This window comes from Phyllostomus hastatus, unplaced genomic scaffold (genome assembly GCF_019186645.2).
Source record: "Phyllostomus hastatus isolate PE091 unplaced genomic scaffold, TTU_PhHast_1.1 phas_scaffold_129, whole genome shotgun sequence".
Classification (NCBI taxonomy): Eukaryota; Metazoa; Chordata; class Mammalia; order Chiroptera; family Phyllostomidae; genus Phyllostomus; species Phyllostomus hastatus.
This window is the reverse complement of record NW_025334009.1, coordinates 4389692-4404816: the sequence shown is the minus strand read 5'-3', so window position 1 is coordinate 4404816 and position 15125 is coordinate 4389692. Positions and strand designations below refer to the sequence as shown.

At 65.2% G+C, this 15125-nt stretch overlaps 2 protein-coding genes across 2 annotated transcripts; one reads left to right on the top strand and one right to left on the bottom strand.

Moving 5' to 3' along the window:
• Nucleotides 1-2529: 2529 nt before the first annotated feature.
• Nucleotides 2530-4777, top strand: INKA1 (inka box actin regulator 1). Its single transcript, XM_045857151.1, has 2 exons — nucleotides 2530-3166; nucleotides 3948-4777. The coding sequence occupies exons 1-2, from the start codon at nucleotides 2960-2962 to the stop codon at nucleotides 4734-4736; spliced, it is 996 nt and encodes a 331-aa protein (XP_045713107.1). The 5' UTR covers nucleotides 2530-2959; the 3' UTR covers nucleotides 4737-4777.
• A 178-nt stretch (nucleotides 4778-4955) lies between these two features.
• UBA7 (ubiquitin like modifier activating enzyme 7) lies at nucleotides 4956-13892 on the bottom strand. Its single transcript, XM_045857480.1, has 25 exons — nucleotides 13783-13892; nucleotides 13517-13687; nucleotides 13265-13433; nucleotides 13031-13165; nucleotides 12815-12921; nucleotides 12431-12521; nucleotides 12201-12330; nucleotides 11906-12003; nucleotides 11674-11820; nucleotides 11090-11272; nucleotides 10806-10913; nucleotides 10569-10649; nucleotides 10334-10489; nucleotides 10076-10241; nucleotides 9788-9996; nucleotides 9626-9690; nucleotides 9348-9528; nucleotides 9202-9276; nucleotides 8779-8953; nucleotides 8206-8288; nucleotides 7834-7926; nucleotides 7537-7728; nucleotides 5815-5907; nucleotides 5604-5704; nucleotides 4956-5167 (listed from the first exon to the last, which is right to left on the bottom strand). The coding sequence occupies exons 2-25, from the start codon at nucleotides 13570-13572 to the stop codon at nucleotides 5038-5040; spliced, it is 3024 nt and encodes a 1007-aa protein (XP_045713436.1). The 5' UTR covers nucleotides 13573-13687; nucleotides 13783-13892; the 3' UTR covers nucleotides 4956-5037.
• Between the last annotated feature and the right edge of the window lie 1233 nt (nucleotides 13893-15125).

Genomic DNA, 15125 nt, shown 5'->3' with positions numbered 1-15125 from the left:
CGTGTGCCCTAAAGATACGGATGGCAGAGGAGACTCTGGAAAAGCAGACTGTCAGGCCCACCTGTTGCCAGGTGAGCTGCTCAAACACACGGGTGGGCGGGCCTCCCGGGCCTCCCAGCCTGCAGCCCCGCCCGTTCCCGGCGACCGAGCTGTAGACTCCACACAGGCCTCCAGAGACCTGTGAAACCCCAGGTCTTCACTGCTCGCAGTGAGTTCCCCCTCTCATTCCTACGGCCCGAAGTAGGTAGATGGGAGGGGACAAGGGTTGAGCTTCAGATGGGGAAACAGACTCAGGGAAGTCGTGGTCATGCCGTCCTCGGAGACAAAGCAAGACAGTGCCCGGGATCGCTTCTCGGCCTTTTGGCTGAGATCAAGTGAAGACAGTGCCCAGGAAACCTGCTCGCCCACGGGGTCTGAGCGCCGACCGCCGGCCCCGTCTGAACGTTATCTGCCCACTAATCTGAGCCCCGCGGCCAACAAAATCTCCGGAAGTTGTTTGCCTGCATCAAGCGCAGGGAGCCCATGGTGACAGAAATCACACAGAAGAGTGGTTATCTTCGGGGACATCAAAGTGGCCTCTGGGAGTGGCCGGGGATATTCTGTATCTTCATCTGGGCGACAGTTGCACCAGTGTCTACAGATTTTCATGTTTTTTGAGCTGTACCTTTGAGAGTTGTCCACTTGTTGTATTTAAAAAGCTGTCTAGCCCTGGCTGGTGTGGCTCAGTGGATTGAGCACCGGTCCGTGATCTGAAGGGTGTCGGTTTGATTCCCCATCAGCGCACACGCCAGGGTTGTGCACCAAGTCCCTAGTTGGGGGTGTGTGAGAGGCAACCACACATTGATGTTTCTCTCCTTCTCTTTCTCCCTCCCTTCCCCTCTCTCTGAAAAGAAATAAAGTCTTTTTGGAAAAGTTGTGTACAGCTGCTCTCTCCGGTTCCTGACCTCTCACTCTCTCCTGCTCTCTAAGTCAGGCTCACCCCTCTGTCCACGGTGTTGCCCTAGTTGGGGTCCTCATAGTTCCTTCTCCAGTCTCACCTCCTTGGCTGCCTCTGGTGCTTGCTCCTCAGAGCTCCTAAGCGCCCACTCTCTGTTTCCTGCCCCCTCCCTGGCTGTCCCTGCTTGCCTCCTTTGCCGGTTCTGTTTCATCTTCCCTGACTCCACTGGGTGGGGTGTCCCAGGGCTCAGTCCTGACTGCGGAACTCACCTTTGCCATCACATCCGGGCACACGGCCTCAAGTACCACCCACTGGCTCTGCCTCCCAGGTCCAAGCATTCAGCGCTGATTTCTCTCCCAAACTCCAGAGCCACACACTCAGGGGCTGACCGCCCCCCACCCCCCCCGCCCCGCATTGTCCCTTGGATGTCTAACAGACATCTCAAAGGCCACATGTCCACAAATCGTCATTTGATTTGTCCAACCCCAAACCCTCTCTTCTCCAGTCTTTCCTGGATCCATTCACGACAGTCCCATCCGACCAGATGTTCAGGCAAGAAACCCAGGAGTCATGCTCGACGCTCCTTCCCTGCTCATGTTCATGCATCGGCAAGGCTTGATTTTAGCTCCAAAACATACCCCAAAGTGGCCCCCTTTTGTGCATCAGCCGCACCGGGGCCCAGGCCCTCCCCTCCTGGGCTGGACGAGGTCAGGAGTCTACGTTCAGAGTACAGAGCGCCCCTCCCAGAGCAGCTGGGGTTCCGTAGGCAGGAGCCAGCCCCGGTCCTTCCTGCTCAAAAGCCCTCAGCGTCCCCGCCACACCAAGAACAGCCAAGACCTCGTGTTTCTCAGGCTGCTAGGAGCCTGGTTTTGTAGAACTCTTCACTCCCCCAACTGCCACCGTCATGGATATCTTGGGCCTTTTTTATTTCCTCATCAAAGGACATTTCTTTTTTCATTGCTTTCAGAGAGGAAGGGAGAGAGAAACCTCCATGAGAGAAAGAAGCGTAGGAATGGAACCTGTAACCTTTCCGTCACCCAGAGATGATGCTCCAACCCACCGGGCCACTCCGGCCCGAGGCAACTCGGGCCTCCATTATGTAAAGCCCTGTCCACCTCCTGTCCTCTCAGGGCCTTTAACTGGCTGATTCCTCTACCTAGAATTCGCCTCTCGATCTCTCCGTGGTGGCTCATCCAGATCCCATACAGAATGCCACTTCCTGGGCGAGTCCCCCCTTCCGAGCTAGCCTCGCACTCATCACCGGTATTTTTCTGTCTACTGACTGCTCTGTCTCCAGGTAGACGGCATCCTTGAACTCGGCCTGCACTCACGGAGCGCTTGGGGACGGAACACGCTCTGACCCTTCCCGCTGGAGAGCGCGCGCCCTAACTCACTCCCCTGCATTCGCTCTCATTCTGCAGGTGGCCTGCGGCCGGCCGGCGAGAGGATGCAGATGTCACCGCAGGAATCGCCGTGACAAGCCGCGGCTCCCCACTAGAGGGCGGCCCGGCGTAGCTGGGCCCAGACGCGGGATGGAGAGGCTGGGTGGAGGTTAGACGTCCCGCGTTCCCGCAGTCCGCCGAGGGGGCCGGGCCCTCCCACCACTTCCAGGGATTGTCACGGCCCACTCCAGGAGCGGGTCCAGTGGGCTGGGCCCTGAGGCCCGGAGACTAGGGGCGCACTGCCCGCACAAGGGGGCCGCCGCCGGGGCAGCCGCGTGCTCAAGGGGCCCCTGAAGGAGGGACCGCAGCTCTGTCCTGATAAAAATGGGGAAATCGGGGCTACTGTGAGGAAGCGACTCGTTCTGGGTCACGAAGCAAACTGGAGTCGACTCAACCGCTGGGGCGTCGGGCAGTCCGGGCCGGCCCGGCCTTGTAGCAGCAAACCCGCCCCGCTCCACAGAGCTGGAACCAAGTGGGGAGTGGGCGTGGGGCTCGCCCCTGGCCGGGCCCGAGAGGCGGGGCCACTTCAGCCCCGCCCCGCCCATTGGCTGCGGCGCCAGGGGCGGGGCGCGGCTGCCAGATGTTGGGGCGGCTGCGGGAGCTACGGAGCGCGAGGAGTCGCGGCGCTGGGCACAGGGTGAAGGCGCCGCTGGCCGGGCCGCCCGGCCCTCTCCGCGCCGCTCCCGCCGGAGTTTTCATTGGAACTGGCAGGCCTGGCGGGGGCTCCGGCAGGGGCATGCACAGCACTCGGCTTGACAGCTTCCTGGGCCAGCTCCGCTGGGAATTGGTGAGGCTTGGGATCGGTGTTGACTCTTAAGGACGAGTGTGGGGTGCTCGGCTGCCATCGGCCGAAAGGCACTGGGGTAGGGGGCTGTCCCGAGTGCTCATCCTAGGCGGGATGGGGGTGGAGCGGCCCAGATGGCCCAGATGGCCCGCGTCGGGTTTCGGACGGTTGGGAGCTGCGCCGGGCATCAAGTAACAGCCGCCCAGCTGGCCTTGCTGCGCAGGCCTGCGGAGGGAAAGGGGAGAGAGGGGATGGGAGAAACTTCTTTTGGGGTGTAACAGTGGTCTTCCAGGGACTAAAGAGTTGCTGGCGCTGCTGTGGATGCCCCTTATGCCAGGTTGGCCTGAAACTCCTTCCTCTACCCTCCACCTGGCAAGTGCCCTATCCTTCTCTGAAAGAGGAAAGACAAGGTGGGGTTTGGGGAGCTGAACCCCTCAAAAAGCACGGGATGGTCCACCCCCACCCCCACCCCCAGCCCCGAGCAGGACCTACTTCCCGATTCAGGCCGGCAACCCTGCCTCCAGCCCTGGGCCTTGGTGGCGGGTGCCGACTTGCCCAATCCTGCGTGCTGCAGCCTGCCGGACTGCCACCAGGTCGGCTTACGGGGAGCCACACGAGCTTCGTGTGCCAGCGCCCCCATCGCCTGAGCTCACCAGAGGCCCCGCTGCCCAGGCCTGCAGGCCTGTCCAGCCCTCCCGAGCCTCCTCTTCTGGGACTGGCCTGGCCGGGCAGGCAGGAGTGACGAGCACTGGCCCTCTGACTTCTGCCCTCTCTTCCTCCGCAGCCCTGTGGCCGGGACACAGGCTCACCCCCAATGCCTGGTCCCCTTCCGCCACCCCCCAAACGCGGCCCAGGTGCCCACCACCGGCTCAGGGCCTCAGATGCCTTGGAAGAGGACTCCGTCTGCTGTGTGGAGGAAGAGGAGGAGGAAGGTGTGGTGACAGGCGACAGAGGTGTAGCCTTGGAGGGCCCCAGGGAGCACACCTTGGACTGGGACTCCGGCTTTTCCGAGGTGTCAGGCAGCACGTGGAGAGAGGAAGAGCTGCCTGTGCCTCCAGCACCCCCAGCATGGCGCCCCCACAGACAGCGCGCCTCAGCCAGTGGCATCCCCTTGTCCAGCGGAGCCCCTGTGGCTAGGGCGCCACCTGCCCACCGACCCCGGCCCAAGTCCACCCCAGATGCCTGCCTGGAGCATTGGCGGGGCTTGGAAGCCGAGGACTGGACAGCAGCCCTGCTGAGCAGAGGGCGAAGCCGCCAGCCCCTGGTGCTGGGGGACAACTGCTTCGCTGACTTGGTGCACAACTGGATGGAGCTGCCCGAGGCAGCAGGCGAGGGGGACAACGGGGGCGCGCCGCGTGCCCGTGCTCGGCCCCCCCAGTTCCTGCTCGGCCTCTCTGAGCAGCTGCGGCGCCAGCTGGCCAGGGCCCGCAGGGCGGCCATGGCGGGAAAGCGACTGTCGTGCCCACCGCGAGCAGAGCCCGAACTGCCTGCGGACGCCTCGCGCTTCGCAGCCCTCATGAGCTGCCGCAGCCGCCAGCCCATCATCTGTAACGACGTCGTCAGCTACCTCTGACCCTGCCCTCCGGCCCGGGACAATAAAGGCCTTTCTCTGGACTGGTTCCCTACGCCTGGGTCTCTGGGAGGCAGGCAGCCCCAGCCCCGGGAGGCACAGCCCAGGTGGGCAAATCCGAAGAGCCTCTTCCCTCCCCCCAGGGGTCCCTGTGTGCCCTGGTCACATCCCGTGTGTGTTACTACCCAGCGTTCCACCATCCAGCCTCTCCATTCACGCCTTCCTTCAACAAGCATTTATTGAGCGCCTGCTGTGGGCCTGGGACGCAGAGCTCCGTAGAGGTGGTGGTGGGGCTGCCGCTTTGTCACAGCTCGTAGTGCAGGGGCGGGAAGGCGGTGTCGTCCTCCTCGCCCTCACAGCTGAGTTCCAGGACCAGCACCCGCTGCCAAGGCGTGGGCACCCAGCCTGTCTTCCGCTCCACCCATTCTGTCACCCTGGTGGCGTGCGGGGTCAGGGGAGGGGAGATTGGGGAGTTGAGCAGGGGCAGATATGGAGTGACCGTGGACGAGGGGGTGCTGATGGGCCATGAGGAGCCCGAGCCAGGAGCAGGAGCGGGAGCAACTCAAGACAGGAAACATCTGAAACTATTTTCAGAGCGGCTGGCTGGGCAGGCAAGAGGCAGGAAGCTGCTGGTCCCCTGGGAGTGGGCTAGGGAGGGGGGGGGCACGGAGCAGGCCGAGCTGGAGGCCCCTCCTCGGGCTCCGGGCCCTCACCCCGCCCCCAGCCCATTTGCTGACTCCATTTGGCAAAAGGAAGCCCCGGGAAGGTGTGAGGGGCCCAAATGGGGCTGGAAGAGGAAAGGCTCCTTGTCCCCCACCTCCGACCTCCAGTGACAGAACGCGGCCCGGCCGGAGCCAGAGGCGGGCTCACCGGAGGGGCAGGCACTGGGCCTGCTGCTCGGGGGGCCATCCTGCCGAGTAGAGCACGGCTTCGCCTCGCAGCAGCATCCTCACCCTCAGCCCATGTTGTTCCTAGAGAGAGACGGGTCAGACGCCGGCTGGGCCAGGCTGGGCCAGGCTGGGCCAGGCCTGGCGGCGGGCGGGGGCCGGGGGGGGGGGGCGGCGGGCGCAGCAAGGCACACCTGGAGATGGTCCAGGAGTGACTTCAGGGTCCTCTCCGGCTGCCCAGCAGCCACCTTCAGGCGGTCCCAACAGGTCCAGCTCAGGTGATGGAACTGGGGGTGGTGAGAAGGAGTGGGAAGCTTCCCACGCGTACCCTCCCCCTACCCCTGTCACCAGCAGCTGACGGCCCCTTCCCTAGAGGAGGAGCTGGACCAAAGGCAGGAAGCCGGAGCCAGGGGGTGGGGATGGAAGGTGGGATCTGGGCCCAGAGCCCCGGCACCCTCCCCGCCCATGCCGGGGCCAGCACAGGAAATGGGGCTAGGGGGCCCCCACACGGGGAAGCAGGCAATCCATCACACAGGCTGGTTGTGTGCAGGTTGGGGGGGAGGGCGGCGCTTCCTGAGGAAGCGGGAGCAGGGCCCCTGAGCTAAAGTCTCCAGGGCAGCAGCTTATTCCTCAAATGCAAGGCTGGGAGCCGGGAAAGGAGGGGTGCATCCTGCCCCCTCATCCTGTACCGCCAGGGCCTTGACTGCCCGTGGGCACAAAGGGGCAAGGGACACAGTGACCGCTGGGAACTCACTGGCCTGGAGACCCCAGTAGGGGCACGGTCCCCAGAGGCCTCCTCTTCCTATCCCTTCTTTCCTTCCCTGTGTCAAAAGCCTTGGGGTTCTGGTGCCCAGAACTGAGGGCAGAAGGGTGGCAGGCAGCCAGGGGCCAAGACATGAGGCCCTGCTGACCTTCCCAGAACATACAGAGGGGTCAAGCTGAGATGAGATCAGAGGTGCAATGGGGGGAGGGGCGTCCCCCGCCCCCTCCACCATGGACAAAGGCAGCCTATGTGCGAACTAGGGGCGGGGCCCCTCACAAAGGGGCTCTGTATGCTGTGCCCTGGGGGACCCCAGGGCTACTCAGCGAAAGCCCAGTGCTAGCCCATGACCTCTCCCTCCTCCCCTGGTGAGGACATTCTTTCCACCCTCCTGTGCCCCAAGGAAAGGCTAACTGCTGTGGAGCCGGGCACGCTGCCAGGGCCATCCGCAGCCCTGCGCTAGAGGGAACTCACGCGCACAAGCCCAGGGACATCGCACGTGTGCTCACACACACGCCCATGAGACCCCACAGTGAAGACGAGCCCTGTGCTCCCATCTGGTGCCCAGATGTGCAAGCATGCCCCCTCTGTGCCCACACAGCACAGAGCTGGAGGTGGCCAGGGATGCCCAGACCCCCGGCACACTCACACCTGTGACACAAACACCCCCCCCACACACACAGGGGTGCAGACGCCACCCCGGAGGCAACAGGGAGCACGGCACCCCTTAATTCAGGGTTTTGATAGGGCAGGCCCAGTGCCCACGCCACACAGGCAGGCAGGCGGTGTTAGGCTCGGTGTGGGGCTGGGGCCTGAGGCCCGCCCCCCCCCCCGCCACCCCGGGCCCCTTCAGCCCCTCTCCAGGGGCACTCCTGGGAAGGAGGAGGCCGTGGGGGATGTCTGGCTCGGTAATAAGTTAAAGCTGCAGCTTCCCCAGACCCCCGGCCGCAGAGGGCTGGGCGGTAGGGGCGGCTGATGGCTGCTTCCTGTGTCTGACAGGCCCCGGCCTGGCCTCGCAGCTGCGGGGAGGGGGCGACGCGAGTCTTAAGGACGCCCCCAGAGTCTGGGTCTTGGTGCAGGCCGGAAGCCAGAGTAGGGCCTGTGCGGGAAGGCACAGGGAAACCTGCGCTGGGTGTGGGTGAGGGCCAGGGCTCACCTCCTGGGCGGCCGGGGCCCCGGGCACAAAGCGGCTGAAGGAGTTTTCAGCCAGGCGCAGATAGCTGTGGCGAAAGGCACGGAGGGGCCTCGGCCCGCCCACCACCTTGAACAGTTCCAGGCCCACCAAGCCCGCCACGGCCGCCGTGGTGGTGGCGATGGCTGGGATGATCCGGCCCACGATCCGCTTGCTCTGCCAAGGACGGGAGGCCGGGTGTGGGACCGGGGCAGGGGGCGGGGGGGGGGGGGCGGGGTCTGACCCCCACCTCCACACTGGAGTCCCAGGAGGCAGGGTCACCTGGGTGCGGCTGGCCGGTGGGATCCCGTAGTTCTGAGCTCGAAGGCTGGCTGCCGCCATCACGAAGCCCACGTGGAAGTTGCTGTCATCGTCCTAGGAGGTTCGAGCCCCGCGAGCGAGTGTTAACACCGCCCAGCACCCCGCGCCCCTCGCCGTGGCCGCCCGCGTGCGCAGCTCTTCCCACGGCTGGTCTGGTGGACACTCACACCTCCCCCCTTATCGGGGAAGGGGAGGCCAGCTGCTTCTGGGGTCCCCACTGCGAGGAGCGCCAGGCCGGCCCGGGGGCTCCAGGGCTGCCTTCTCAGCTCTGGACCTTCCCCGACAACCTCCCTGGCCCCGCCCTTCGGCCCCACGCTGCGCTCCGGCTCCCACCTTCTCAAACCTCAGGGGCTCCAGCGAGGGGCCCGAGCTCCAGTCTCGCAGGGCGTCGCGCAGCCTCTCCGCCTGCCCAGGGTCTGTCAGGGAAGGGGCATGGGGACAGCCCTCAGCCCCCATCTCCGCCGCTGTCCTGGACCCGGGGGCCCCTCCTTGGTCTCTGCTCAGCCCAAGGCCTCTGCCCCTTTCAGGAATCCCCCCGACTGATGCTAGTCTCCTGCTCAGCAGCCCTAGCCCCCCGTCCCCCGTGTTTGTGGGTATCTGTGCACGTGTGTGTGTGTGTCTGCATGCATGTGTGCGTGCTATGTGACTCTGTCCCCGCCTGGGAGCGCCAGGGTTTGTGCTTGTTTTGCTCAACACCTGGCAAGGGAATGGGGGTGGGGTGGGGGTGGGGGAGGCAGCAGGGAAAGGGGGCGCAGAGGATGAGCAAGAAGCAGAAGCAGGGCCGGAGGGCCTGAGAGGCAGTGAGCTGGCTGCAGGGCCCCCAGGCCCCTTGTTCTTCTACCCAGGCTGAGGGCGGGGTCGAGCTTTTGGGCAGCAGCATGGGGGCGAGCAGGGCCGGGGCCTTACCAGGCTCCGTGGAAGCCAGGTCATCAGGGAAGACGGGGTCCAGGTGCTGGGGAGCAGGCAGCAGCAGCAGGGACTGCAGCATTTCCCTGAGCCGCGGCGGGTCCCGGGAGCCAGGCAGCCCGTGCATCCGGGCGTACAGGTTGGCCGCCGCCAGCACGTAGAGGAGTTGCGTGTCCTGAGTCAGACCAAGCAAGGGCAGGGCCGGCGTACGGGTGAGTGAGCGTGCACGGGCGTGCGGGGTGTGGGCTCCGCCCACTGTGGATGCGTGCGAGTGCCCGCCTCTGCCTCACCTGTGGACACCACCCCCTGCCCCGCGCCCAAAGGTGCCTCTGTCCCTCAGCATCTGTGCAGGAGACAGAGGTGCCCACTTGTGCCCTCAGGGGCCACACGGCCCTCCCGGGGCTCCCGCGGGACCTCACTCACTTGACTGGCGTCAAACTCCAAGGGCTGAGGACACTGTCTGGGACGCGACCAGAAACGTGTTCCATCCTCAAGCACCTAGGAAATGAGGGCCGCTGGACTTAGTCTGGTCCCGCTGAGCCCTCAGCCTCGGACCCCTAGCCACGCACTTCGTCAGGTGGGTGGTGCCTGAGCAGCCGCTTGATGCTGTGACGGAAGCACAGCTGCCAGTGGCCGAGGGCCCACAGCACGCAGTCTCGCCAGTTCCGTGGACGCTGTCTCAGGACACCCACCACCACCCGCAGCAGGGGCAGCAGCGGCGGTCCCCCGTCTGCCAGGGAGGTGAGTGCCCTGCGGAGAGGGGAGGGAGTTTGAGGCTGAGCCCTGAAGACCCCGCTGCCGGGGGCCCTGGACTCCCACCCACCCCCGTTACTGCTGGGGGCCTTACTGTTGGTGGCAGTTGATGGCCTCGGCAGAGCGACAGAAGAGCCCCTCAAACTCATCCCGGGCCCACTGTTGGGGAGAAGGCAGCCATAAGGCGTCAGGTGGGGCCCAGGTCTGCAGCTGAGAACTGAGCCGTGTGGCACAGGGGTCTCGGGGGGCCTCCCACCTGCAAGGTGTGCCTGGCTGTGCTGGGGAAGTGCCGCACGCTGCAGATGGGGTCGGGCGCGTCCTCAGAAGCCGCGGCCTCCGAGGCCGGCCCTCTGTAGCCCTCGGTCACCAGCGGCACGAACACCGAGGCGCTGCCCCGGGTGCCCTGCGTGCCTGCCTCCAGCAGTGGCTTCAGATAGTGGGTGCAGCGAGCAGCCACATAGTGCCCTGGCGAGGGGGCGGAGGGTTAGAAGGGGGGCTGGCACGGCCTTGGACAAGGGTCTGAGTTCCAAGGCTGAGCACTCACGGGCCTGGAAGCTGTCCAGGGCGGCAGCCACACCGTCCACGCGGGAGAAGAAGTCGTCTCCATAGATACGCTCTGTAGAGGGATCCAGAGGGTGGGTGCGCGGGTCCACCTGCAGGTCTGGGTTCAAGCGGCGGGCGGCCTCGGCAGCCGCTTCTGCCTTGGGCCTCTGGGAAGAGAGCAGAAGACGCTGGGTGGAGGGGCGGGTGCACTGGGGGAGGGCGGTCCAGGAGAGGGGTGCTGGAAGGCGCAGGCACTCACACCAACGTCCCGGGGCCTGAAGAGGAACTGACGGCTGAGGTTGGAGCGCTCCACGTGGTCCATGTCGGCCACGGTCACGGCCCCTCGGCCCCGGAGCCCCAGGCCCACGAGGGCAAAGCCTTTGAGCAGCTCGCAGCCGATGGCACCAGCGCCCACCTGCCGGCAGGAGCAGCCTGAGCCAGAGAACCAGGCCCGGCCCTCCCGTACGTGCTCCCAGCCTCGCCATGCAGCTCACCAGGAGGTAGCACTGGCGGCTCAGCTTCTCCTGGAAACCGGCCCCAAACACCGCGATTTGCCCGTCGTAGCGGCAGCTTCTCTAGGGGACACCGGGCACAGGTCGGCGATGGCTGCCGGCCCGGGCTGCGTGTCCCCCTCACCCCGGGTTTTCCAGGTCAGGACCCCGGGACCGTTCCTCCTGCTCCTCCCCCGGCCCTGAGTCTGGAGAAGGCGTGCACACGCCCCAGGTTCTCACCGGTGCGCAGTCCTCGGGCTTGGGAAGCAGCTGCTCGTCATCCGGGAGGCAGTCGAGGGCGTCGAAATACAGCCACTGGTCCAGGGGCAGGAACTTCCTGGAGACCGCCTGGAGGCCAGGACCTTAGGGGCTGCTGCCACCTGCTAGCCCCTCAGATCCGGTCTGGGGGGCTGCACCCAAGGTGGTGAAGCCGCCAGGGCCACTGTCTGGTGTCGGGCACCCTCTGGCACCCACAGTGAGCTCTGCGCCCCTCCCAGCCTCACCCTGCCTGTGCCTGCACCCACCTTCAGCACTTCCTGGGCGGCCACGGCGCCCAGCGTGGCTGCCATGGGGCTCAGCACACCGCCGCTGCTCAGGGCGACGGCCCTCACCAGAGCCTCGTCCAGGGGCTCTTCCAAAGGCTCTCCCGCCGGCCCCCTCAGTGGTTGCAGGTCCCGGGCCAGGCCCACCACCCTTTCTGCATCAGCCTGTGGGGTAGAGCTCAGTAGGCACAGCGCCCCGGCCGGAGCGCCACTGCTCCCCACTCCAACCCTTCAGGCAGCCGCCCTGTTCCACAGAGAAGTAAGCAGAAACCTGAGTGGGAAGGCAGACAGGGGCCCGGCAGGCAGGCGGTGCAGCCCCATCAGAGGACACCCAGTGCCAGACAACAGCCCTGGAGGCTTCGCCAACCTGGGGGCAGCCCCGGGCCCAGCTCCGAGGGATCAGCAGGCAGCAAGGGTCCCCGGGCTGTCGTCAGGCCCGGCACTCCTTTAAGTGAGTGGGAAGGCCCCTCAGGGGTTCAAACTTGGATCTGTGAGATGGTCTTTGCTGCCTCCCAGCAGCTGAGACCCCGCTAAGACAGAGGGGCAAAGGGGGAGGACACACTCACAGGGTCCCAGGGCTGGGGTGGGCGGCCGCTGAGGCGCCGGAACTCGTGCAGGGCACGGAAGGCCTGGTGCAGGCAGCGGGCGCGGTGAGCTTCCCGGGGACTCTGGGCCACCACGCGAGGCTGGAGCAGGGCTGCATACAGGGGCTCCTGCAGGGGGCACCAGGCTCGGGGGCAGGTCCAGAACACCGGGGGCCCCCTAACTCTCCCAAGTCCCCCCCCGCCTTGCACTCACATGCCTCACTGTCTTGGGTGTCTTCACCTCAGTGACAGCTCCACCACGCAAGTAAGCGGAGAAGGTTGTCGTGTCCCCGATCTCCAAGGTCCCGCCCTCTGGGGCAGACCCAGCCCAGTTAGCGGGACCTCTGAACCCGAGTGGTTCCCCACGCCCCGTCCCGTCTGTGTCTGTGTCCTGGAGGTGGCCCATCCCGAGGAAGGCAGGGGGAGAAGCCATCCCCAAGGACCAGGCTGCGTCTGCCCCCAGTGGGGGCCGGGGCGCGGAGCCGGGAACTGGAGTGGGGCCGGCTCACCCTGCACGCGGAGGAGCCTGGAAGCACAGCCGTTGAGCTCGACCATGCCCTCGATGCCGGAGAAAGTCACCAAGTCCCCGGCACGGAAGTTGTGGGCATCTTCTCTCAGAGTGACAACGCCAGGGGAGCCCTGGATTGGATAAGAGGTGGCTTGGCTCAGAGCCACTCGCACCTGCCTTCCACGGGCTCCGGCACCTGCCCCCCGCCCACGTCCACACCCCGGCGCCCACCTTAGAGATGTGCTGGATGGCGGCTGCCTGGGGCTCTTCCTCTGTAAGGTCCTGGACGGTGAAGTCCTCACCAAAGTCACAGAACAGCTGCCTGCGGTGGGGGGGAGGTGGTAGGGGCTCAGGGGCAAAGGGCGGGTGACACGAGGGAGACAGAGTCAGGAAGGCATGCTGGGAGGGGCTTGGGAGCTGGAGTTACCAGGGGCACGTCTGGGGGCTGGGGTGGAGGAAGCCGAGGGGTGGGGCTGGGGACCAGAATCGAGGGGGGTGCTGAGGTAGGCCTGGGGCCGGGTGCGGGGCACTCGGGCAAGCCCGGAACGAGGGACAGCTCTGGGACCAGACGCTGCCGTCCAGGATGAGGCAGGCCAGGCCGGCAGCCACACTCACCCCACGAGGCCCCGGGTGTCAGCCGCCAGAAAGCAGACTCCGCGCTTGCGGCACAAGGTGCCCACCTTCAGCTGCTCCTCCAGGCTGGAGGTGGTCAGCACCACCACCTGGGCGGACGGCAGGGTCAGCAGGCCAGAGCCACTGTCCCGCCCACCCCGCGGCCAAGGGCTGGAGGAGGGGACTGCGCCAGCCTGGGGAGTGGGGCTGGGAGGGGACCTGGATGTCCTGCAGCAGCTCCTCCGTGATGTCGCCTGTGTGGACGCGGACCTGGACGGCTCCGTTGAGCTTGGCCACAAGTTCCTGAGTCGCTTCAGCCCTGCTCCTTCCCAAGTCCTGCTCCGAGAGGAAAAGCTAGAGAGAGAGAGACCCAGTCCAGGCTGAGCCAGGAGCTACCTCCTGGGCCCTACCCCGACTCTGGTCCGAGAACCCCCAGACACCCAGGGCCCTCACCTGGGCAGCCAGGTCGGACCAGCAGGCAGGGTGGGGGTCGTGCAGAGTGAGGCTGCCCACGCCCATCAGGACCAGGTTCTTGGCCACCTCAGCCCCCAGGCCCTGGAGGCCTGACAGCAGGACCTTACCCTCCTGAAGCCTCTGCGTGGCCGGCAAGCCCAGCACACACCTGCGGATGGAGAGCAGGAGGGCAGGCAATGGGAGACAGAGGGCAGCGGGCCACCCCACGCCCCATCCCACCTCTGGCCTCACAGCTGCCGAGAGTACAGCTCCTCATCCAGCGACTTGGAGGTGTCCTGGACGCCCATCCCGAGGCCTGGGCCCCGACACCTGGCTGCAGCCAGGACAGGGGGGGTCTCTGGGGGAGGCGGGGCCGGCAGAGGCAGGTGCCCAGCTGTAGCTCAGTGCAAACAGGCACTGAGGCTGAGGGAGTGAAAGACACGGCTGGTCACAGCTTTCTTCTCGGCTCCTCTGTCATTTCAGGGAAAGCAAAAATGAAAGTGAAACTAGACTCTGACCTGGTTCCTTGTCCTGCCTCTGGCCCGTGCTGAACAGCCTGGGCCGGCCAAGGTGAGGCTGGCAGCCCCAGGGCGCACGCAAGGTGGGACAGACGTCAGCCTGTTCGGTCACTGGGAGAGCAGGGAGGGGCCAGGCTGTGGGAGGGACCCACGGGGCTGGATGCGGTCACTTCCTGTGGCTCCCTGCAGGTCCCAAACCCTAGGCCCCGCTCCCCTCAGGTGCCGCTGCCTGGACGGGCTTCCTGCGCACAGAATGCTCATGGGAATCCCCATCCTGAGGACTCCCGGGCCTGCCATCCACCACGCAGACACTTAGAGACCCCGGGGGTCAGGCAGGTCCTGGCCTAGGGGCTGTGGGAGCTCAGGAGGGTATGTCACCCCACTCCCAGGGCCCAAGCCTCGGGTCTGGGTGGAGCCTGCTCTCGAGGAGGGGGTGCATGCTGGGCCTTGCATTCTCTCCTCAGAGTGTGAGGACCCCTCCCTGCCCACAGCTGCCAGACCAGAATGGACAGAGGGATGGCATCCCAGGTGGCCGGCTGGGGATGAGGCCCTGGACTCTGCGTGCTGGACCTGAGAGCGGGAGGCACGGGGCCGCCAGGGTCACGTGTCCTCATTTTCCCTTTAATCTTTTATTTTGAAATGATTATCGACTTAGAGGAAGTAGCAAAAATAGTACAGACAGGTCCTGGGTAACTTTCACCCACGGATGTGTTGATTTGCCTTCTTGGGAGCTCCGGGCCAGTGCTCTGAAGATGGACCACAGCTCCCACCAAACTTCCCAATAACTAAACCATGCGCTGTCGTGACTTCTTTTAAACATGGAGGTGAAATCCATATAACGTGAAAATAACCCTTGAAAAGGTACAATCCAGTGGAGTTCAGTGCATTCACAACGCCGGCACCACCCCTCTCAAAACTTCCGTAGCCCACCGAAGAGCGCCGCACCTGGACTGCAGGCCGGGGCCTCCTTTGGCGGCGGGCGAGAGGCAACCGGTCCACACGCCGATGTTTTTCTCCCTCCCGTCCTGTCTCTTGAAAAAAATAAACACAATGTTTTTTAAAAAGGAATCAAACAAAACGTGACCTTCGGTGTCTGCCTTTGTTCACTTAGCAAAATGTGTCTGAGGTTCATTCAAATCGCAGCGTGTGTGAGCGTGTCGCTCCTTTTCATGGCCGAGTAATACTCCACCGCAGACACACCTCGCGCTTGGTTTGCGCGCCACCTATCGGCGGACCTCTGAGTTGTTTCTTCCTTCCGGAGCGCCGCCATGACCGCCCTCAAACGTGCGCCCGAGCCCCCGTTTTCGGTTCTTTGGAGCATATGCACAGGAGTAAAGTCGCTG